The sequence below is a fragment of the Hydra vulgaris genome, chromosome 03, assembly GCF_038396675.1.
Source record: "Hydra vulgaris chromosome 03, alternate assembly HydraT2T_AEP".
NCBI lineage: Eukaryota > Metazoa > Cnidaria > Hydrozoa > Anthoathecata > Hydridae > Hydra > Hydra vulgaris.
This window is the reverse complement of record NC_088922.1, coordinates 51,751,148-51,776,643: the sequence shown is the minus strand read 5'-3', so window position 1 is coordinate 51,776,643 and position 25,496 is coordinate 51,751,148. Positions and strand designations below refer to the sequence as shown.

General features: G+C 25.8%; 1 protein-coding gene across 1 annotated transcript; it reads right to left on the bottom strand.

The window, feature by feature from the left end:
• Nucleotides 1-434: 434 nt before the first annotated feature.
• On the bottom strand, nt 435-24,989 carry LOC100210869 (T-complex protein 1 subunit eta). Its single transcript, XM_065793612.1, has 10 exons — nt 24,713-24,989; nt 19,577-19,837; nt 9,155-9,280; nt 9,014-9,066; nt 8,316-8,487; nt 4,417-4,581; nt 4,014-4,300; nt 3,676-3,808; nt 2,273-2,480; nt 435-803 (listed from the first exon to the last, which is right to left on the bottom strand). Exons 1-10 carry the CDS (start codon nt 24,740-24,742, stop codon nt 580-582), a joined length of 1,659 nt encoding a protein of 552 aa, XP_065649684.1. The 5' UTR covers nt 24,743-24,989; the 3' UTR covers nt 435-579.
• Between the last annotated feature and the right edge of the window lie 507 nt (nt 24,990-25,496).

The following is a 25,496-nucleotide window of genomic DNA, read 5'->3' as shown; positions in this document are numbered from 1 at the left end:
ATTTGAAGCTTTTTTTTATTCATCAATTTGTTTTTACTTTTATACAAAATACTCTAACTAGAAAAAAGAGTAAAAATAATTTACATCGTTATAACGATACATCGTTACAACATACATTTTGAACCTTCAGTGCTTATTATGTAAAAAGCAGTTTAATAACGATAATCGAAACACGCCATACAATGTATTTGTTAAACAAACTTTAATCATATACATATTTTTCTAAGATAGACAAATATGTACATGTTAAAATTACAACCTAATAAGCTTCGCTCAAACGATTTGAGTTAAGAAAGCGACGTCAAAATCTAAGCAAACAACTCATTTACATCTTCATGATTCATATTTCCAAAAATCTGGAAATAATCATGATGCATGAAGTCGTCATCAAAAATTCAAGAGACGATGGCGTAACTTATAAAAACAAAAACGGATTTTCAATTCAGAACGGTAAGAAAACTTTTTCTAAGAAAGTTTATAAGTATATACACAACCGTAATGACGGAAAAAACAGTAATTACTCTATTGTTTCGTACTGCAAAAGTAATTCTAATATGCCTAGTTACTGATCGATTTTGTTTAACCCAGTGCAGTTCGGCCTCGTTTACCGGTAATCGGATTATCGTTTCCACTAACGTCAGATTTAGGATTTTGTACGGTTTCATCGACGGAAAGAATTAGACAGGCAGCTTCTGATGCAGCAGTTAAAGCGTTTATTCGAACAATCGCAGGTTCCCATACAAATTTTTCAAAATTATCAGCAATATCTTCACTTAAAATGTCTATTCCATACCATAATCCACCTAGAATAAATTAAAAAAATTCTTTGATTAAACACTAACGTTAACGTTAATTTTAAATTGTATATTTTAAAGTATAGTACAAAACATGGAATCAGTCTTTGGTAACCTTACACAAATAAAGTTAAAGACAAAATTATAAGACACCAACCATATGATAACTTTATGTTACAAAGATGTTTTAAATTCAAAAACTGGAGATTAAAAAGACTTGAAAAATTGAAAAAGGTTTGGCCTCCATTAATTGCCATACTAAGCCTGTGAATCGTCAAGCTCAAGAAGAGATCGGTTTGAAAGTGAAACCAATAGATATTGCAAACAACGATATTATTTCTTAATCATTAAGAAATAATATCATTTGATAATAAAATGATATTTATTATCAAATAATATTAAATATCAGTTTATTGATATTTAATTTTATTTCATGCTTGCATGAAATAAAATTAAATATCAATTACTGCAATATCATGCTTGCAGTAATTGATATTTACTGCAAGCATGATATTGCAGTGATATAACAAAATAGTCTAAAGCATCCTTGATTAGAACTTTAAAGCTTTCCTTACTTAATCAGTAATAAAATCAAAGGGTTGTAGAAATAGTTCAAGCGCAATTGAAAAATATTTAATAACAACCATAAACCTTAAAAATAATGCTTTATTTGGTGATTTTTAATCAATAAATTAAGAGAACGTCATAACAGTTGAAGCTTTTATACAATTTTTTGTTTGTAGACTTTCAGTTTGGCAGGATAATATTAATCTTATTATAAATTTTGAATAAACTGTTTAAATTTTCCCTTTAAAGATAAAAATTATTTTTAATCAATTTTTTTGATTTTACTGTTCTGATTAAGGAATCAAAGTTTCAATTTAGGGGGAACCAGCTGCCTTGCTTGGAACAAAATGATATCTTTGCAAAAACAATTTTTTTTCCAATAACAGTGCAATCGATCAAGTCAAATTATGGTTAAAAGTATAGTAGGGTTGTCTGTTTGTATTAATCAAATCATAAATGTTTTTATTGTTAAGCCATCTTTGGTTAACATATATTTATTCCTAAAGTGCTCCAATTAAGGCAACTCTCCCCTTTAACTAGAATTACAATATATCGATTAAAAAGATATGAACAAAAATTAAAACTTTCAAAACAATTATATATTTTTTATACGCAAGTGTTACATATAGGTATTTCCAAAAAATCACGCATGGTAACTCGTATATGTTGTTTATTATTTTGATAATAATAAAGTTGGCAATCAAACTAATTTAATAAAAAAGTTTTATCAAACTATTAAAAAAAAAAAAAATAATAATATTAATTCTAAAAAAAACTTAAAACATTTTTAATTTTTAGTAAACCTCAATGGGGTAAAAAAAAAAAAAAAAAAATCTATTAGAAATACAGAAGCTATTCAAATTGACAATATTATTTTTGCAATATTGTGTAATTTAATAAAATTAACATACCTGTTGCATGTTTCTGGCGAAGCTTATTCAATAGGGAAATCGAATCAAAACCAGCATTATCACACAACTGTCTTGGAATGACCTCTAATGACTTAGCAAAAGCTGCAAGTATGAGTTGTTCTTTTCCTGCAATAGTTCTTGAATAATCACGCAAAAGTCTACTTAACTCCATCTCAATTGCACCACCACCAGCAACAACTGCATCATTCTTAAAAGTAATCAAATTTTGTTAGAAAAATAATGTTGGTAAAATACACTGCTTGATATCATTTTGAATAATATAAAACCTTTTTCTACAAAACTAATTTTGTGTCTGCATTCATGTGTGTAAACTGAAAACTAAATAGTTAGATATATCTAAAAACTTTAATTTTCATGCAATCGTGCTGATGATCATGATTAAACTTGTGTCAATTACACACCTAGGATCTATAAACATACATGTGCAGTGTTTCACATTATGGACATTTTTGCATGACTGTCACATCAATACTTTAACAGAAGTTCTATTGTTTTACAACCATAAGACAAAACTTTTTTTAATAATATTGTAATGAGTTAGAAAAATTTTGATATTTGTATTATAAGCAAAATGTTATAACCATAAAAAACATAACAACAACAAATATATATAAAATACGATGGAGGAAAAGGTTTTAAATAAAATTAGAACCAAAATTTTATGTTAAATTTTATTTAGTAATAATAAAGTAACTATATATCAAGTAAAATTAGAACATTATTTATGGCTGCATTTTTAAAGTTCTATAAATAACAATCAAGCCATTTTCTGACAAGTATTTAAACAAAGCAAACTTTAAAAAAAATAATTAAAAAATCTAAATAGTTTTGCATTACAAACTATTAATTTACTATACACAAGTTATAGAACTGGTCTTTGATATGAACTTATTAAGTACATATCAAAGACCAAAGACACAGTCAGTAAAACTAGTATATTCAGCCCTCGGAATTAGGAAAAATGAGGTTGGCAATAAATTGCCGACTTCTTATTGTCAGAGGTCGGCGAAAAAAAAATTGACACAAAGGGGTTACCATAAAACATAGAAACAAGGTTAGCAATTTTTTGTCAACCTTGAACATTTTTAGGTCAGCCAAGTCAACATTGCCAAATGCCGACCCTAAATCCGAGAGCTGTATATTAGAATACTGTAAAATGACAACACTAAAAAAACATTAAAAAAGAAAAGGATAATAAAATTATGATCAATTTATTAGATGTTGTCATAAGAAATTTAACTTTTCTAAAATCCTATTTTGTTTTAGAATATTTAAAAGCTAATTTTATTGTTATAAAAATTGATAATCTTTATATATACTTCATGAATATAAAAAATGACAAAAAACCTTTATAACTTTAGAAATAGATAAACTCAAGTCACCTTTAGAGCACGCCTGACAATCATAATAGCATCATGCAAAGATCGCTCAGTCTCTTCAATAAATTGCTCTGCACCTCCACGTAATATCAAAGTTACTGTTTTTGCATTAGGACAACCTTTTAAAAGGTTATATCTAAAAAAATCTCAATTTTAATTTCTTATTTTACAAGGCAGTTTTTTATAATTGTAAGTGAATATGATATTAGTTTTCTGCTTCAAGTTGGAAAATTATTAGTTAAAATAAAAATAATAATTGCTCACCCAATATGATAAAATAAAGTCAACATTAGTGACATGAAAATTAGGATTTAAATTTTGAATAAATAAAATAGACATACCGTTCTCCTCCTATTTGAACTTCTTCAAAGTCTTCACATGTTCCTAGAACATCATCTGAAAGTACTTGAACACTCGTTTGGATAGAGCCACCGCAAGCTTTCATAGTTCGTACTAAATCATCTTCGACAACTCTTCCAGCACAAAATATATCTCGATCAGCAAAATATTGTGTAGCAACATCACCAATAGGTAACTTGGATAAAACAACTTTGGCTCCACTTTTAACAATATTTTCAAGTTTTTCATATAATATATTCCATTCTGCATCCACAATTTTCTGGTATTCCTAAATAAATACAAATAAAATGTTATCCTGCATCTAAGAATTAATAATAAAAAAAAAAAAAAAAAAAAAAAAAAAAAAAAAAAAATAAAAAAAAGAGGAATGAAAACACAACATACCTCAACATTATCAACACGAACTTCAGCATTTTCTTTTTCAGCTCTAAGTTCCAACTCAACATTCAACATAGCAATTTTAGGTAATTTATACTTCTTTGGTTGCATCTCAAAACCTGCATACGAAAATGTTTTCTTAAAAGCAACTCCTTGAATTAGCTGGGAAGCCTAAAAAATCAAAACAGCAGTAATTTAAACACAAATATAACGGGTATGAATAAAATTCTTTATATTATTAATATTTAAGGTGAAAAATTAGAAAAGAAGCCCCTGGCATCAGGCTTTATGGACCATCTGGTTGTCTACCCTGGAAACAACTTTAATACACATTTATCAGGACTACACAAATGCTGAAATTTTCAGCTCTAGTTAGTCTGGAAAGTAGTGAAAAATATATTGCAAGATTCTGCTATAAAAAAGTAGGGCACATGACCCAACCCCTCTGTTGTCTTGGGCCCAGGAAACAACTTGCAGATTAAAATGCTTCATATACTTGCAGATTAAAATGCTCACGTTTTCTGAAAGTTCAATGAAAATAAGATGTGTAAAAATTTTTTTTAGATACCATCAAGGTCACACGGGTTTCTTGAGCATCATAATAAGTTATGTTAAAAATTGCCTAAATTTATTTTAAATTGATAAATATAGGTACTTGATAACTTTTTACATTTCTGATCATTTAAATGGATTTGACAACCCTGAAATTAGTCAAGTACAAATTTAAAATTATTCAACTTGAAACCTCTAAATAAACATTGCAATTCTGAGGGGACAAGAGAGGTCTGGCCAATATCTACTAAAAATAAAATTTCTGGATCTTCTTGGAGCTAGAGGCTAAAATTTTCTTATTTTAATAAGTACTCTCAACTGTATAAAAATCAGCTAAATTTGAGATATAGGGTAACATTTTTAAAAATTTCTGGCTTATTTGACATAATAAATATTGGGTAATTTGGAATTACCCAATATTAAACCAAGTGAAAATAGTGACTAAAATCTTTACAAAAATTTTTTTCATAGGACAATTTTTTTTGTAAAGTAAAAAGGAAGCAATGTTTTAAAAGTTACATTTGTCTAATAAACACAAAAATCCTAATATCTCCTGTGTGTGTGCGAATCATAACAATATACTACATTAAACGATAAAATGGTTAATTAAGAAAGTTCTATGTAATTCTTGGCATTTTCTAATGAAAGGCTCTGAAGATAAACGCAGTTTGTCAACTTGCTCCTGCTGCTAAGTCTTCCCTAATAGTTTTTCATTTAAAATATTTAAAATAGGCCTCGAAAATTGATTCAGCCTTTGGTATAAATCCAACCCTGTAAAAGACCTGCTTTTATTGGCTTTTTTTAATGTTAATTGACTTAACAACACTAATGCCATGCATCAAATTGATGATAAATCAAATTTTAAAACGTTAAATTTTGAATTCAGTAGTTAACTGAAAAATCTTGAATTCACTCTTGAAAGTTTTTGAATTTGGGTATAACTGCAGTAAATTTAAAATCAATTTATATTCTTGCTTTCTTTAAATAAGCGTATAAATCCTACTTTTTCCATACAGATATTAAATTTGTGTCAATTACACACCTAGGATCTATAAACATACATGTGCAGTGTTTCGCATTATGGACATTTTTGCATGACTGTCACATCAATATTTTAACAGAAGTTCTATTGTTTTACAACCATAAGACAAAACTTTTTTTAATAATATTGTAATGAGTTAGAAAAATTTTGATATTTGTATTATAAGCAAAATGTTTAAACTTAAAAAAATGTAATTCTTGAAAATGTAATAAATTTTAATGAAAATAAATTACAGAGAGCTTTTAAATAACCAACTATCAGCTAAGATCTTAATCCTACTTCAAAATTATCAAATCAATTAATTTTGAATAACACTGAAACCCATTACTTTTAACTTCCATAATATTTGATTTATCAACAGGAGTACAACATACTGGACAGTATGATGGATTAAATGTCATAGACAAAAAAGGTGAAAAAAGATGTTGATTTAAGTAAAACTAAATGTAACTAATAAAACAAAAAATTCTTAAGAAAGGACAGAAAATTTTGATATCTGTTGCATTAAAAATATTAAAGACAATATTATTTTAACTTCAAATACTATAAATGGAATTGATTCTTCTGTGGATACTTATTATTTACGTACACATGTCTACCATTTAATGAAAAATGATATGCCATTGGACTTAACTGGCACAATAAGCATTATTAGTAGTCAAAGTAGCAACATGAAACTAAAAAAACCGCCAAGATGCAAGATGCAACTGGATTGCAAATTGTCTTGGTAGTGCACTTAACATTTTTACTTTTTATATTTTGTTTAATGGTTACGTAGTTAATATGCCATCAACTTCTGAAAAGATAATTGCTTCTGAATGATTTTTGACTGATCGATGTGTGACAGACCTATAATATTGTCAAAACAGTTATTATCATGGCTACGTATCTAAATAAATATATATTATTGGCTTAAGACTAAGATATTTTTTTTATTTTGTCTTAACATCTAAAGTTTCAGGTGTTTAAAAATTTTTACAAATAGAGGCAGGCATTCAAGTTCTTTTATACACACTTTTTATATAAGAAATTTGAAAACAGCCTGAAAATTCAAAGCAAATTGAATCTAGAGTTTATTATTTGCTGCTAATTGTTTTGCTGGATATTTTAAAAAGAACCTTAAAAAACTAATTTTATAGTTTTTTGCTGTGTTTAAAATATAACTATGCAGGGTTAGAATTCGTATTTGTTAAACAAAACAAGTAATGTTCTCAATTTTGCCATATTTCATCATCATGTTTCTTTTAAGTTTACGACTTTTAAAGGTAAAACAGGGCTATAATTAGTTAGGTTTCTTTTGTGTAATATCTTTGTTTGTGGAATTCTAATAATTTAAATCATATTTTGCTGGACCAACAAAATCAAATAATGCCTATATACTACTTTTTTATTTCTAATTATCAATGCTTTAGCAATGTTGTAAGAATCTTTTCGTTCAAATATATAAAGCCATGTTTTTAATTTAAAAGTTTTAATTTGTTTTTGTCAGTCAGTCATTATTTCTTATTTCAAGATTTAGGAAACCTTATAAAAAATGTTCCTGGAGGTAATCTATCACTATATCTAGAATCTGATCTACAAACTCCCCAAGAACAATACTTTATAGGATCTTTGCTCTTCATGTTTATGAAATTGTTTGTCCGAATATCAATCCTATAATCACTTGTGCTACATTAAGTAGTTCTATTTTTAGAATACATACGGTACACTATTGAATCTTAATAAACTTGCAGTAATGTTTCAATTTTTATATCATCTTATCTTTTATATATTTTGAAATAATTAAGCAAATAAACTTTTGAACAAGACACATTTTTCAGTGATTAAAAGAAAGTTTATTTTTGAAGACAAACTTTATTACAATTTGGTAAGAATATACAAACTTTTTTTTGTTCTTTCAAATAAATAAATACTTATTACATTCAAAAATCCATTTAAATTTGTCTAATTTTAGAGAAAATTGTATCGTTTTGATTTTATCATTGTAACTTTTTTTTATAAAGAGTTCTTGCTATTAAAGTACATTTTAAGTTTAACGCATCTTTACACTTTTAAAATTTTTGAATAGAAAAATAATTTCTTACTCATTGTTGATCTTTATAAATGTTAAAAAACCCATTACATTATTTTATTTGGTAGAGCAAAAAATTCTGAATAAAGCCATAAAATGAGATTATAAAGATTTATAAAACAACGATTGTGAAAATCATGTATATGTGACAACCTAGTGTTCTTTATGAGATTATGTTATAAAGTATTTTTAATAAATAATAAAAGTAAACAATTTATTAAAAACAAATAATAAACAAACCTCTAAGGCACCGCCTTGGACTTTTTTAACACCAATCATGTTAAGAGGTAATAACTCATCTAAGTGTGTCACAGCTTCAACCACCATTTTTCCAAAAAATTCTTTATGCCGAGCTACAAGCTTCGAACTTAGTGCGGTTTCAGCACATCTCTGCAGCACCTGCCTCATTTCCCTAGAAAAAAACTAAATCCATTTGACTTCACAAATATTCAAGAGCAAAAAACAGATACTAGACACCCGAATAGACCACTGACCGTTGGTTTTCAGCTAAATATTTATACAGAAAAATAAATACTTAGATCTCATTTTTATAAGGAAAAATATTTATTTTATATATTCTGAATTTTTAAGAATTTAGCTGGGACCACCCCATTACTAAGAGTATAATAATTCTTATTTTTGGTTCATAAATGCTTTTAGATAAAATTATGGATCGAAAAATATTACAACTTCTACATAAAATTATTAGAGCCTTTTAAATGGATTTAAGTAAACAACTTAAAAAACAAGTTAAAACTTTTTATAGTTTTACCTTTCTTAATTAAATAATCTTAAAGTAAATACCAATATTGATTCAAACAATACATAAATAATTAAACAAAGCTAATTTTCAAGTAAAATAAAGTCAAAATGTTATATGTGATACCAAAGGAAAATCTTCAACTTACAAATAATAATAAAAGAACAAAAGAACCTACACAGGATCTTCTTTTTTTATTTTCACAGAAAGCTCTTGAATTTTCTCTAAAACCTTGAAAATATTGATAAAATATACTTTTATTTTATAAATGTTAATTCTAACTTTTATAAACATTCAAATTCAACATTCAAATTCTTACAAACTTTGTTGCTTTTCGGAAGCCTTTAATTAATATCTGTGGATGAACACCTTCTTCAACAAGTGGTTTAACTTGCTTTAAAAATTCAACAGCAAGAAGTATTACACTTGTAGTACCATCACCAACCTGATAAAAATATATATACATATATCACTATAAGCTAATAAGGTGTATGTGTTAATGTGATGCTAATTGTAGTTAACACAGGTAAAATTTGTAAACTTGTGAACAACTAATACATAAAATTCAAACTGACTAAATTTATATAAAAAAACAATTTAAAAAATAAAAATAACATTCAAGACTGGATATATACTTTTCATTAGCATGTCATTTGTATTTATGTATTGTGCAATACAGCTCATATTATTATAAACCAACACAACGCAAAATAAAAAAAAACAACTCCTTTTTGAAGTAAATATTAGATAATTTTAAATCTAAAATAAGACAATTTCTTTTATATAACAAATAGCTTTATTGCTACTGTATGATAAACTATCTTTAATGTTTTAACTTGAATAAATTAATTTAGCAATTTATTTAGACTTTATTAATTAATTGAATCAGAAACTAATACAATATTACAGCAATTCCATGACACGCATTAATGGGTTTTTAATCGAGAAAACAAAAGTTTGCAGATTTAGATTTTTAAAATAAACATAATATTGAAACCTACCTGTATTGTAAAAACTAAACATTTTATAATTTAAAAAAAAAAAAGTTTTCAGATATAGCTCAACATGACATCGATTTGTCATTCCGTGAGGCTCTTAATTGTGCAATAACTTGTAAAATAGAAAATAAAAAATAAATAAAAAATTATCCTAAAGAACATATATTTTTTTAAATTTGATTTTCTGCTACAATAAATACATAAATATGACCATGCAAATAATACTTTGTTTTGACAATATGACAACAGCTGTTAACATGTTTTGAAAATTTGAACATTTCAAAAATGCACTGAAAAACATATCTAGAATTGACTATAAAAATGCTTTGAAAAAAATCTTATATTAAAAAAAAGAAAATGAAGAAAGAGAAAATGAAAAGAATCTAATAAAACTAAAATCAAAACTAAAACTAAAACGTTAAGATTATTCTAACCAAGTTTTAAATTAGTTAATTAAGTTACACAAAGCCACAGCCTTTTAAACTCATCATCAGCTGAGTATACGCGTCTATACCCAACTCATAAGTCAGTCACTTTTGTGTGGCATTTATGGTAAATGATGAGCTGTAGTAAGGACTTGTACTACAGCTCAAGTTGTCCGGTAGTTGTTTAAATTTATCAACTGATATTGCCTTGATAACATTATCTGGCAAAGCACTCCAGTTTTTACTTTTCAATAATAACTTTAAATCTTTCATCTTACTGTTTTTATAATATGGCATTTAAAATAAAATAATAACTTCTAACAAATTAAAAAATACACATTTAATTTAAATTAGTGTTAGTTTACCAATTCAAAAATAGCAAGTTTCCAAATAAATACACGCTAATAAATAATTACGGATTTAAAAAAATGTAATAATTTAAATCTTTTAAACCATTTTATGCCTAAACATACATTTATTATTATTACATAGAACGCAATAACATAATAAGGGGACAATATATTTAATTCTTTAAAACGCTTTGTTAAATAAACAAAGAAAACAAAAAAAATATTCTTATAAATTCTTTGTACTAATATAAAATAAAAAAAATCATTTCCATTTCAATAGAAAGATAAAATTGCTCTTTTCTTTAGTCAGAAACATGTTGCTTTTGTTAAGCTTTTGTAAAAGTTCCATGATTTATTACTTTATTTAAAAGCGTTTTGATAATATAAAAACATTTGTCCTTTATTTATCAACGAAATCTTATTTGGTGTGTGAACTTTACTTATTTGTTATAAAATTCATTAGACTATTCAGAGACTATTGTTGTTAATAAAAACAAGAAAAATAAATTATTTTGTTATAAAAAATGCATACTTATATTATTTATAAAATAGAAATAAAAAATCTTTCAGAAATACTTTTAAAAAACCATCAGTAACTTGTTACTGTATTCAAGAATCTTTTACACGCCTTCCTGACCAAGACAGTATTACAGCTTTGACTGAAACCTTTCTTGCGTTAATTTCATTCTATATATCAAGATTTAGTTTGATGACTTCACTTTATATTTACAATGAGTTCATTAGAAGCTGAGCATTTACTCAGTTTTTTCAAGGCAAGTTAAACCCAATATTAAAATTATTGTTAAAAAATACTATATGTTTCATATCCTACTTTGACAGTTGAGTTAGCCTGCTTGAATGGTTTAAACATTTTAAAGACATTCCTGAGAGTATAACAACCATTCTCTGAAAGTAGATACATTATAAAATGTCAAATAGATTAATTATAAACTAAGACAATTTTTAATTCAAATTAAGTAAATAAATTATAAACCACATTCTTTGACAACTTACTAACAAGTTATAGTAACTCAGGCTTGGCCAGGAAGGCGTACGATTTCACATCATAATATGACCACGCAAATACTATTTGATTTTACTTAACTAGACCACAGCTATTAATAAGTTTTAAAAATTTGTATGCGTTTTAAAAACGCACTATAAAAAATCTCAACTCAACTATAAAGAAACTTTAAAAAAACTTATTGTTAAAGAAGCAAATAAATTTTCATAAAAAAAATAACGAAAAACAAAATAAAAATAACTTGCAAAAATAAAATTAAAACTTAACTAAAATAAATAATAAACTATAACGATAAGATTATCTAAATTACGTTTGGAATAAATAACTTAGAATCACTTATTTTTACTTATGTTTTTATAATTTCATATTAAGCGAAACCCTTTTTAAATAAAGTAACAACTTACAACTGACAATTGTTTAATAAACGCGTACATTTAAAAGTTTAAAAAAAGATTCTTAACAATTCTTCGCACAAAAAGTAAAAATAATTAAATCGTTTATTTAAAAAATTGTTATAATTTTTTTTTATTTAAAAACATTTATAATAAAAAATACTTAAATAAATATAAAAAAACATGCATTATTCATTAATGTTTTTATAAAAAATCATTAGCAGTGATTTGTTACTTTATTTGAATGCGTTTCAATAATATAAAAACAAAAGTAAAGATCAAAGTTATTTAATTCTAACGGCTTTCAAAAAAGTTTGTCTTTTTTTTCTTCTTCTCAGCAAAAACTTTTATGATTCTAATATAAAGTTTATTAAAGATACCTTCGCTGTTTAAAGTGGTTGCTTAAAATTTTTTTTTTTAATTTTTACGTTTGTTTTACTTATAAAAAAATCTTATATAATTAAATAATATAAGTAAAAAATTATACAACTTTTAAAGATACTTTAATTAAAACCATGAGCTACTTTATTTAAAAGCGTTTTGCTAATAAAAAAACGTTGGTAAAGATAAACGTGTTGAAATTATTTATTTTCAACGTAATTAAAAACTAATTATTTCAGCACATTTGTTTAAAACCGTGGTCATATAAAGACTTGAAATCGCATACATTCCTGGCCAAGCCTGGTAACTGATATCATTATCAAGGCGCAATAAATCGACGAATGTTTTCAGAAAAACAAAGGTCACATTTCTTCAGTTTTGCTTATGCAAACGCTAGCGTTTACTTAAATTTTTTTCGAATTAATTATGTGATTGATAGTTTTTTATATATTAATAATAAATTATTATAAGAAACACATATTTATAATTAAAAAAATTAGTTACTAAAACTTAAAATGCATTTTAAAGACTTTAAATAAAACTATGCAATAGCTAAGTACATATTAAAGAAAGTAATTATGTTTTAGCATGGTTTTAGCATACATTAACAAAAGCATGCAAAACTTGACTTTAAAATAAATGCATTTGCAATTACTTTAAAAGAAACCATGCTTAAATATTATTTTTGCTTTCTTCATAGTGTGATTTTTTTTAAATTTTCTTATTTTCCTTAAAGTTAAGTAATGTTTGTTTGTTTATAATTGATTTGCGTGCACTTTATAAATGCGTAAAAATTGGTTTGAAAAAATAGAAATTGATTAAATTGATTAAAAGCATCTGGGAAATATCTAATAACTTATTAACTAGAATATAAAATATTTGAAAACAAAACTCCCTTATTTCACATATATCTCTTAAACTAGATGTTCGCCAATAAATAAAGATGTGAATGTTAACATTTATTAAAAAAAAGATTTGTTGCGCCCTGATTACTGCTTTAATTTTAGCTCTAGTAATTTGGAGTGAAGAAACCATACCTTTTTATGCTAACCTGTTATTGGTATAAATTGGATTTGTGTAATATTTAATGTGATAATCATTTAATAACATTAAATAAAGACCAAAACCAATTTAAACCAATAAACAAGCTTAAAATATCGAAAAGATTTTAAACTTTTAATGTGAGTTTTGCAAAAATTAAATAATCAAATTATTTAGTAATTTACGAAGAATTAAAAATTATAAAGAATTTCTAGATTTTCTTATCAAAAATTTACAATAACTTCGTATACTAAATTTCTTTAGAATTAAACTAAATAAATTATAGTCTGTAGATTGTGTAAAAAATAATAATAATAATAATAATAATAATAATAAAGACTTACAAACCACACTAAAATGAAGATGTCAGCTACAAAGTTAGTTTTTCTTGGTACATGCTTATTATTTTGTTTTAATCAAAAAAAATTCAGCTTAAATTGTTTTTAAAATCATTCTCTTTAATATGAACACAACTTGTCTTGACACTTTGGGATCCCTTTAAACAAAAACGCTTTTCTTTTGCTTAAACAAAAAATTATTTTAATAAAAAAGTTTTACATTCCTTCAAAACTAGACTAAAATTTTTAATTCTAATAATTAATAATGTCACCCCATATCTCAGATTTTGATGATTTTTACACAGTTGAGAGAACCTAAAATATTTCTAAGTACCTGTATTTATCAATTCAAATAAATTTAGGCAACTTTTTATATACCTGATTTTGATGCTCAAGAAACCGATGTGGCCTTGATGATATTAAAAAATATAAAGAGTTTGACCTGCAAGTATATGGATTTCCATATATTGATAACAGGGTATGATCCCTACTTTTTTTGTAGTAGAATATTGCAATTGATTTTTTACTACCTTTCAGACTAGTTGGAGCTCTGAAAATTTTGACATTTTTGTAGTGCCAATGAATGTGCATGTTAAAATTATTTTCAGGACCCCAAGACATTAGGAGGAGACTGGGGCAAATTCCTCACTTTTTTGTAGTGGAGTCTTGTGATAGATTTCTCACTACTGCCCAGACAAACTGCTCTAAAACTTTCTGTATTTGTGTATTCCTAATGAACATGTGTTAAAATTGTTTTCAGGGCAGATGACCAGAGGGATGGGGCACTGGGGGAAATGCGCCATTTTTCTCAAAAAATTTTTTTTTTTTTTTTTTGCATTTTTAATAAAGTAAAAATTACTTTGAAAATATTGTTTTAAATTTTTTTATTGGTTTATATTTGTTTCATTCGGTTTTTGACCATTCTGTATTCAATGATCTTTCTTAAAATGCTTTAAGAAAGTACATGTCTATAGGATTTTTGATTTGCAAGTATATGGATTAAATACATTCATCCATCTAAAATAATGAATTTAACAGGATTTTACACTGTATAATTTAAAACTTTTTGAATTGAAAAGAAAACAGACAGAATAATATTAATCTGTCAAAGAAAAAAAATTAAAGAATACAAATTGATGTTATCAGAGGCAAATTAACAGCTCATTCCTACATAGCAAAAAGTCAAGCAAGATACCTGAGGCAACAAAAAGAAAAGTTGGTAAAAGGCTGTATTGTCTCAGGTGATTTTGCAAAAAACTGCACATTTGTATATTAAGATAAAATTCAAAGTTAGCATAGGTGGCAAATTCAATGCAAGTTACGCCCTGTTTATTAAACACCCTATTTATTAAACCAAAATGACCAGCTTAATGAAAAATCATTTTGCTTTGTCAGAAGGTAATGAGCACAACATAGGTTTTGTGTATGAAGTTCAGATACAAATAGTTAATTGTTAAATGTTAAATTGAAGGGATTATTTTTTTCAAGATTGATAAAAGAATGACCGAAAGAATTGCTTACTACTTTGAAAAAACATTTTCAGCTAAGTAGAATAATTCCTGGAACTAGGAGCTATCATTAATTTAACCCAGAACCTATAAATACTGTTACATTTAAATGAATAAGTAAAGATTTTAATATAACAGGCATGTTTTCTCTTTCTGGTATTCAAAGTACTCAATTTAATCAACAAGTTAACATCAATACATTGAAATTTGGTAAATTTATTCTGTGTAAATATGATACATTTCATTGGATTGGTATAATAATTGAAATTGATAATATTGAGTAAGATGTTATGGTTACATTTATGCCCCTGCATGTTTCTTTTAACAAACTTTTATGGCCATCTAGAGCAGATGAGTGTTGGGTTCCAATTACCAACATAATTTGTATCATTGATGCACCTGTAACAACAACTGGACGTACCTATATTTTGACCAAAGAGTTACGCAAAAGTTGTGAATCCGCACCCTGATATATATATATATATATATATATATATATATATATATATATATATATATATATATATATATATATATATATATATATATATATATATATATATATATATATATATATATATATATATATATATATATATGTATATTAGGGTGTCCCAAAAAACAACATTTTTGAAAAATATATGCAGAGACCCCCTTAAAGTGTTCTATCTAATACAAAAACACTAGATTTAAAATTTTTTTGAATAAAAAATATTTTAAGGGGTCCCTCAAGACCCTTGAATATTTAATGGGTCCCTAATATTTTCAAAAAAAAAATTTTTCAAAAATATGTCAACCTGGTACTTAAATGAAGCGAAATTATATAAAAATTTCAAAATTAATATAGATTTCAAATATAGAATTGTTATTTTTGGTTTTATTACATGAAAAATTACGTTTTTTAACAAAAAACAAACAAAAATGCATTTTTTATGTATTTTTATGACAATTTTAATAAATTAGTTAAAATTTTTCCAAATTAAATATTATTTTTGAAATTTTTATATATTTTTGCTTCATTTGAGTACCAGGTTGACATACTTTTAAAAAACTTTTTTTTTTGAAAATATTAAGGACTCATTAAATTTAATGGTCTTGAGGGACCCCTTAAAATATTTTTTATTCAAAAAATTTTTAAATCTAGTGTTTTTGTATTAGATAAAACACATTAAGCCCCTGCATATATTTTATTTATATATATTATATATATTATATATTTTATATATTCATTAATGCCTCTGCATATATTTTTCAAAAATGTTGTTTTTTGGGACACCCTAATATATGTGTGTGTGTGTGTATATATATATATATATATATATATATATATATATATATATATATATATATATATATATATATATATATATATATTATTATATATATATATATAGGGCGAGTTACTTTGTATGGATGTTTATGTTTAGTAACCTAAACTCTTCTTTTATGTCTATTTTATAATTAGTTTTAATAACTTCGTTGATTATTAACAATTTCATTGAAAACACAATTATTGATGAAAGTCTTTTTATTTACAAAATAGATCGTAAAAATTGCTTTAAAAGATTACATTAGAATAAAAAATAGATACACAAAATTATATTTACTTAAAAAATATATACTTTTTAAAGAAAAATAAGAATATACTAATAAAAATTAATAATACATAAACATTCAAAAATTTTGACAGTTTAAAAAATATATTTAAAACATTTATTTTTGTAAAAAAATAATGTTAGTTTTAAAGATTTAAAACTAACATTAACTCAAGAACTTTATTTCGCTTAAACAGCGTATTTTTTGAACGAATAGAATCGTTTTGTTTGTAGTTTGGCAGGTTTTTAGTGTTCGCGAATATTCTTTTTATTCTTCCACACCAAGAATTTTGAGAACATTCAAGCTTTTATATGTTTCCATGTAAGTCCGTAAAACAAAATTTTTTTTTGGACATACATAAACTTAAATGTTCTCAAAATGATTACAAAACCTGGCCAGTTTTTCGCAACTAAATATTATTTCCGTGGTCAGTAATCGAGAGTGATCGCTCCTGCTTCCCAACCAAGCCTGAGACTGCCAGAGTTTTATTGGGTTTTTTAATGCTAACCCTGATATTGACAATAGTTGTGATGAAAATCAGTTATTAGAACTATAATAATTAAAAAAAAATTTTTTAATTAAATTTCTTGTATTATAATCTCTTAATTTTTAATGATAAAAAAAAGGTGAATTAAACATGAACTAATTTTAAAAAAATTTATTTTAATAATTAAAAAATTATCAAGAAATACAAAAACGATTAACCGTTTCTTAATAAACGTAACGTTATAATATAATTGTTCTTATTGATTTAGTATTGAATTGATGACGCAAGCAAACGGTTAAGTCATCAATTCAATACTAAATCAATAAGAACAAATGCGTTTTTAAGTTGTGTGTTAGTTTTACCATATAGAGTTTAAAAAAATCCCAATAAGGTGCCAAAAATATACAAAAAGTTGGAAAGTATTAAGAGCTACTTCGTTGTAGTGTCATGCCTGCGCTCTCTCAGGCATTATCTCAAGTGCGCACAATCACGCTTGATGACAACTTAATACAATTTTACAAGCCCAAATTCCTGATTATCTTGCTAAAACAGTAGAAGCTTAAGTTAGCTAAGAGTTTTTTTTTTTACTTTATGTATAGGGCTCAATTTATTTTTATGGACAGTCTGACCCAAACAAGTTTAGATCAGACAAAATGTCTGATCTAAACTTGTTTGGGTTTAACAGTGTCTGATCAAATTTTTAAAATAAAATTTTTACGGTTTTAATCGAAATCTATGTCATGTTATTCACTTTATTTAACATTAGTCTAATGAAGTTTCCTTTTTATTTAAAACATTTCATTGCAGATTTTTTTTTTTTTTAAATAAAATAGTTTCAATTCAATATCGTATATTTTAGTGATGTTTTTTTTTACTATTTGACAACGGCCGTTTGGATGTTTTAACAATTTAAATGCAATTTAAAAATCGTTACGTTACAACTATTTTTTAATAGTTGTTCTTTTTTAAAGTTTTAAAGGCTTTAAATAAAATTAAAAAATAATTATAATGACTGTTTAAAACAAACACAAAATGTGTAAATTAAATGTTATTTTAAAATTCTATTTAGTAGGTATGTACTTTTATGATTATTTTAAACAATTGAAACTATTATTCCATATTCTTCTAAATATCCTTTATAAGATTATTTTTTCAAGTTACTTTTAATTATGAATAAGTTAAATTAAATCTTTCCACGATTTAATTGCTTTATCATTTCTTTTTATTTTTTAAATTGTTTAAAAGTTTTTTTTAAAACTTGACTTACTTTTTAAGATTAAAAATTGACTGAAAATGACTTTAATTTTAAGATTAAAAATTACTATTTTAAAAAGACTACGCTATTAAAAAAAATTTTTTTTTTGCAACTTATTGAAAAAAATGCTTATACAACTTAAAAATATTATATTTTTCTTTTTAATAATTTAATTTCACTTCTTAATAGAAGTAATTTGTAATAGTGTTTTGCGTAACTTCAATAAATGTTTTAAAAAGATAAGTTTCAAAGTAATTATTTTCAAATGCCATCTAAAAATGTAACAAAAAGTAATTTTCACTTCGATTTATTTGAGTTTTTCCGTATGGAATTATTTTGTTTATTCTTTAGTTATTTCAATAATAAAGTATTTATTTTGTAGAACTCAATTCCCGTTGGTCAAAATATCTGATTACTTTTTAAATTGATCAGACAATCTAAGGTTTTAGCCGGACATTGTCACACTGCTAAATTGAGCCCTATATATATATACTGCATAACTTAAACTATTATTAGTCAGCATAATATTTTAAATACAAAGGTTTCACCATAATAACAAAATCACCAACCTCTGACACTCTGCATGCATATAATAATACACTTTATCTGATTTAAGTGTTAGCATGGAGCAGAGCTAAAAAGCTATTTGTGAAGCATGGCGCATATTTTTTACTTGTGTATACAAAAATACTCATCATTGTTATTGTTGCAGAACAGTAAGAACTTCAGTATTAAAAGCTTTGTCTAGGCTCAAAGATTCTTACAGTCTGCATTGATGTTAAAATGAAGATCTTAATTATATTCAGAAAACTGTTTTGCTTAGTCAAGTTTTTTTTTTTAAATAACTTTTGTTATTATTAAAAGTTTAATTTGTTTATATCATTTAATATCTTCATTATCTTGGTCAATAAATTTGATTGATACATAAACCTCTACATATAATTACCTCAGCGTCTTGTGATTTAGCAATATCAACTAAAGTTCTAGCAGCTGGATGAACAATATCTAACAGCTTAACTATTGTTGCACCGTCATTTGAAATAGTTGATTTTCCATTCCCTCCAACAATAAGTTTGTCCATACCACGTGGACCAAGAGTCGTTCTAATTGCATCAGCAACCACTTCACAAGCATTAATGTTACTTATTAATTGAGGTATTCCTTGAGAAGAGTCAGTACCTTCCTTTAATAGAATTATTTGAGGTTGCTAAAAACAAAAACAATTATCTTAAAAGCAATTTAAAATTTTAAACAATATTTTTATAGAAGATCTTCTTTAAACACATTAAAAGCCTTAGTCTTCTCCACTTAGTCAGCGCTTTGCGCTTAAGTCATTTTGCGCCTGCCTACAGGCCCACAAAGACTTTGATGAGCGCATAAAAAAGCGCTTGCCAAAAAAAAAAAAAAAAAGCGTTTTGTTTTAAATTGCAACAAAAACTTTTTTGTTTTTTGTTCAACTTTTATGAAAAATGCTTTTTTTTAAATTATCTTATCCAGTATTTATTCAAAGCATCCTTTTGGCTATTTTTATTTTAATTTAAGTAGCAAAAAAAAAAAAAAAATTGATACAAGTTGAGGAAAATATCATATTGAATTTTATATCAAAATGTTAGTAATAATGACTTTTTTTTTTTACACAAAAAACTTGTTTAAAATAAATTTTCTATGCATTGATAAAAACAGTAAAGTTTAGCAAAAACATTTGAAAAACAAATTTCAAAATTGTCCATATTTCTAGCACAAATAATGAAGTGTTTCCATAATATACTGTTTGACAAAAATCGAGAATAAATTGTATATCAAAAATGTTTTTATTTTCATTATATTCTTTCCTTGACTTGTATCAATTTTGGAAAATAACAAATGCCCTTAAAAAAAGAAATCAAAAACATTAAAATATTTAGTTAATACTTTTATAGAGAGCTTTTTTTTTTATACTTAATTTTTTTTTAGTTTATTTTATTTAGATTTTCTACTTCATATAGTATTTGTTTTCTTTCTTCCAGTATTGCTGTTTTTTTCTCTTTAACTTTTCATAGCTTTTTTTGCTGCGAATTTTTTAAACGCCTCCTACTTAAAAACACGGTCAAGTTGTCTAAAAAATTACTTTAAACATGGACAAACAAGGTGTGTGACTTTGAGCTTCCCAGGAAGGCTTGCATTACATATCTATATACTTTATTAAAATAGAACTTATTAATATAAAATAAAATAGACCTTTGTAAGCATATCAGTTATATAATAAAACATGCATTTAAAATGCTTGTTTAAGCAAAATAGCAGTAAAAATTATAAAACTAAATAACTTAAACAACAAAATATTAATCAATAAATAAAAACATTACTTTAATTGTTTGAAACTTATCAATTTTAATAAAAATAATTATTTACTATATATATATATACATATATATCAGGCCTTGTTACGAGATTTCGCTGCGTAGCAAAAACGCGTAACGCATTTCTAAGTAACTAAACTCTTCAAATATATTTTGCATCGTTATAAGTTATATTGCGTCACTCGCGTCTTTTCAAGTACCGCATTGTAATTAAAGTTATTTTATTAACGCGTTAAAAGTCATACAAACAGTTTGTTTTTTTCTCACTATAACAAAAGTTACAAATAAAATCTAACTTATTTAAAAAATCATTTTTATTATTTTTTTCAAATATGAACTAAATTTTATTTTGAAAAAAATATTTTTTCATGAAACGTAAAATAATGTTTGTTTATTTTCTTATGATTTTACAGTTGATTTTTGGTTATTTTATTAACTGTTAATAAATTTTTGCTTATTTAATATGTGAACTCATTTTAATGTTTTTAAACAAGAAAGAGTTTTTTTGTTGTTGTTTATCAGTTACCGATAACATATTTGTGATCATAATTTATTTTCATAAATTAAACGAACGTCATTAAAACTTTACGTTAATGAATTAACAATAAACAAAATATCTTATTGATAAAGTATTTCATCAAAATAAATCGTGCATTTTTTAAACTATTATGACTATTAAACTATTATGAGATAAATTTTATATTTAAAAGAAATTTATATATTTAATTTCTTAAGATAAAACTTAAAACACTTAATTTTTTTTAACTAATTTTTAACCACAAAAAAATTATTTAACAAACTTTCTTTAACAAAAAATCTATTAGTTTACAATTGCGGCTTCTACTTACGACTTTATTTCTTCAGAATAAACGACAATCAAAAGATAATTTAAATATTCTAAAAGATGTAAGTTTTTGTTAACGACAATCAAAAGATAATTTAAATATTCTAAAAGATGTAAGTTTTTGCGTAGCGCAAAACTGCTGAGCGCGTAGGCAAATCGCCTTTTCGCAAGCAAAATGCGAGCTGCGTAACGCTTCTTAACAAGGCCTGATATATATACATAAACACACACACACATAAATACATACACAGGCCTTGGTGAGAATAAATTATGAATAAATTATGAGTGCAAGAGCAGAGAAAAGCTCTCTAAAACGAACATGAATGTTACGTTAATGTTACAAGAATATATACATAACAAGCGTTGTTTATTATAAAGTGAAAATTATTTTTTTAATAACCTGCCTTTAAAAAAGCATTACAGTTTATTATACAATTATTTGATTATTTCAAAAGCTTCATCTTTTACGACCTAGCCTCATCTTCTACAACCTAGCTTCTACGACCTTATCTGTCAGGTTATTCTATGGATTAGTTACTCTATTGAAGAAGGGATTAAATCTATACTTGCTTTTACAAAAATAATTACACAAAGTGTATTTGTGCTGACGTAGGTTAAGATCATATATGAAACTTTTATTTTTTGAATCCAATTAATAATATCTAGATAGTGCTCAATTTTGTATTGTTGGATTAAATCACCTCGCAGCCTACAATCGCGTAAGGTTGTCAAATTCATCATTTTTAATCGTTTTTTGTAAGAAGATTTTTGAAGTGATGGTATAAGTTTGATTGCTCTACGCTGAATTCTTTCAAATTTGTCTTTATCCTATTTCAGATAAGGATACCAGATCTGCACAGCATGTTCAAGATGCGGACGCAGAAATGTTATATATAATTTTTTAACCATATTTATATCTAAACTTTTGAAAGTTTGATCAATTAAACACAGGATTGAATTAGCTTTACAAATTGCTGCATTAATTTGTAATTCTCATTTTAGATTTGATTGAATTATGACACCAAAACCATGTTCACAATCAGTTACTGTCAAAATTTGATTATGATTAGTATCTGAATTATGCATTACATAAGTGGTTTGAAATTTTTTTTTTGTTAATTTACATGATCTTGAATTTATCATAATTGAATTTAATTAACCAGATTAATGACCATTTCATAAAATAATTTAGATAAGCAGCTTTATAGGATCTGCAGCCGATTTTATATTTATTATTTTATTGTCATCTGCATACAACTTTGTATAGTTGAGGATATCATCAGTTAGGTCATTGATAAAGATTAAGAACAAAAATGGGCCTAAAACAGATAAGCCCTGAGGCACACCACTGCCTCAGGGCTTATCTGTTTTAGGTAACCATTTTAATACATAATCTCCTGAATAACTTGCTATCTTCTGTTATATGAAAAATCTCCTATCCATTTTAAAATATTGCTAGCAATACCATGATTCAATATTTCTTATTAATCTGGTATGTGGCACTTTATCAAACACCTTAGCAAAATCTAAATATAACAAATCTACAGAACAATTATTTTTTAAAGAATCTGTAATTATATTTAATGTTTCTAATAAATTAGGAACACAGTTTTTATTTGATTCGATATATAGAAACTATGTTTATAATGCTTTTTTTTTCTTCGCATCTTGCTTGGTTTGATTTTGCATACTTGAGTACAAGGCGTTTTGTCAAAAAATTATCAGTTTTTCCAGCACAAAATAAAAAGCAATAACTTTAGATTCACTTAATTTCTAAAGTTAAAGGATCCCTCATTTTTTAGGATTTTTATAACTCTATACAATCATGTTAATTATATATAGAAAAAAAACCGGTGGAATGGCTAAGATAGTAAACACATTACCAATAAAAAAAAAGTGATCAGCTGTATTCTAGTGTGATTTGCCAAATAATTCAGCAGACCACATTTTAGAATAAGGTTGTTTGGATTTCCGCAAGTTTAGGTACAATGTATCATGTTTGATTAGAGGTCGATGGTACAAAGAATATGCCATCACTAGTTTTATATTTACAAACATACACACATCATTTTCATAGCATATTTGCGGATCACAATACAATATATTTCTAACAATTGTCATGTCCAATTATTTGGCAGATCACTTATAAGAATTCAGTTTATTTTAAAATCCAAAAGATTGTCTCTTATGAAAACTGATTTCATTATTGGCTCTGCCGTTTCCACCATATAAATGATCTGCTCTGTTATGCAGATTGTACCTACCAAACTAAAATGAGTATCACAGAATTAATAAAACAATTAAGTGGCTCCTTAATTCTCCTATGCTTGCAATCCACTATCTTAAATAACAGTTTAAACTCAATCTATAGTAGTGAAACATAATTTGCAAAGTTGTATAACTAGCATAAGCAAATTGAAAATCCTTTTGGTTTTCTACTTTTTTTTTTTTTTAAAAAAATTCTATTTTGAACTTGTAGCATTTTTATTCAATTTTCAACGTTTTGGCAGACTTCAAAATAGCATAAAAATCTTTATATTGGTTGGAGAAGCTAATAAGACATATAAACAATGACGAGAATTTTAACATGGATTGTTTTAAAACCACACCAATTTATTTCTTTTTGGCAAAGAAATGAGCTAATCAGACCTATTATAACTTTCTATTTTACTTTCAATTTTGCGACTTTTCAATTTTACTTTACTAGAATACTTATTGGTCCACTTGATTTATTATACTTTATTTTTGTTTACTCCGATTTGTGATATTTAAATTTATCAACTTTGCAACAAAGAATATTTCAATTTGCAACAACCATGTCACAGTTTTTATATTGTAAGAAATAATATGATAAAAATTGTAAAAGATGTTAGAGATATTATAAGATATAAAAACTCACAATCATTCCTCTCCCTTGCATAGCCGCCATATTTGTTGTTTATTGCTGGAACATTCGTTAGCTGAAATCAGCATATTATTATTGTCGCGGAACTTGTTAACGCCGTAAAATCGAATTTGGAACTTATATTTTGAGGCCCTAACACTTTTTTTTTGTGTAGGTATTAAGGTGCTCCCAGAAGTCCTTACTGTCGAAGGAAGTTCACGCTTCCTTCCTTACCAATGTCGCTTATTGTGCTAAATCCGGACTCAAACCTGAGACCTCTGGGCTCTGAGCCAGAACTCTAACCACTGCGCCACCTTTTGTAAAACTAGGCAGTTTAGTAATTGCCATACACCACCCAAACTGAGTTTTTTGCTCCTTAATTGTAAAGTAGGATATCCAGGCACACCGTAAAAGGGTAGACTAGGGTAGCAACTGCTACTACAGCTCTTTTTTTGCTGGGTTTTCAAAGATAACATGGATTTTCTATGAAAAAGGTATATTAAATTTTTGTGCTTTAAAAGCATTTCATTTTCCAAAATTTTTTTAAATAACATTTTATTACCAATATCTACCAACTGGAACTAGTAATAGGTGGGCATAAATTCATTTTTATCGAACTTTTTACAGAGAAAACAGTTTTAAAATAATTTAAACCAAACTTTGAAAATATTTTATTGAAAAGAAAAAAATGGTCGAGAATTAATAAGCTGCCGTGGCACAGCTCAGAAACAACTCAGTTAAATAATCCGACGATGAAGAACTTTCTGCAAATCGAAATATGAAGTCACATTTAAAACTA

Bases quoted from the DNA above. Each gene is read 5' to 3' on its own strand.
- LOC100210869 (XM_065793612.1), bottom strand. From the start codon at position 24,742: ATGGCGGCTATGCAAGGGAGAGGAATGATT. The intron at 9,281-19,576 runs GTAATTATATGT...TATTTTTATCAG, and splicing joins CTAAATCACAAGACGCTGAG to GTTGGTGATGGTACTACAAG. The intron at 9,067-9,154 runs GTAAGAATTTGA...AATATTTTCAAG, and splicing joins TCCGAAAAGCAACAAAGTTT to GTTTTAGAGAAAATTCAAGA.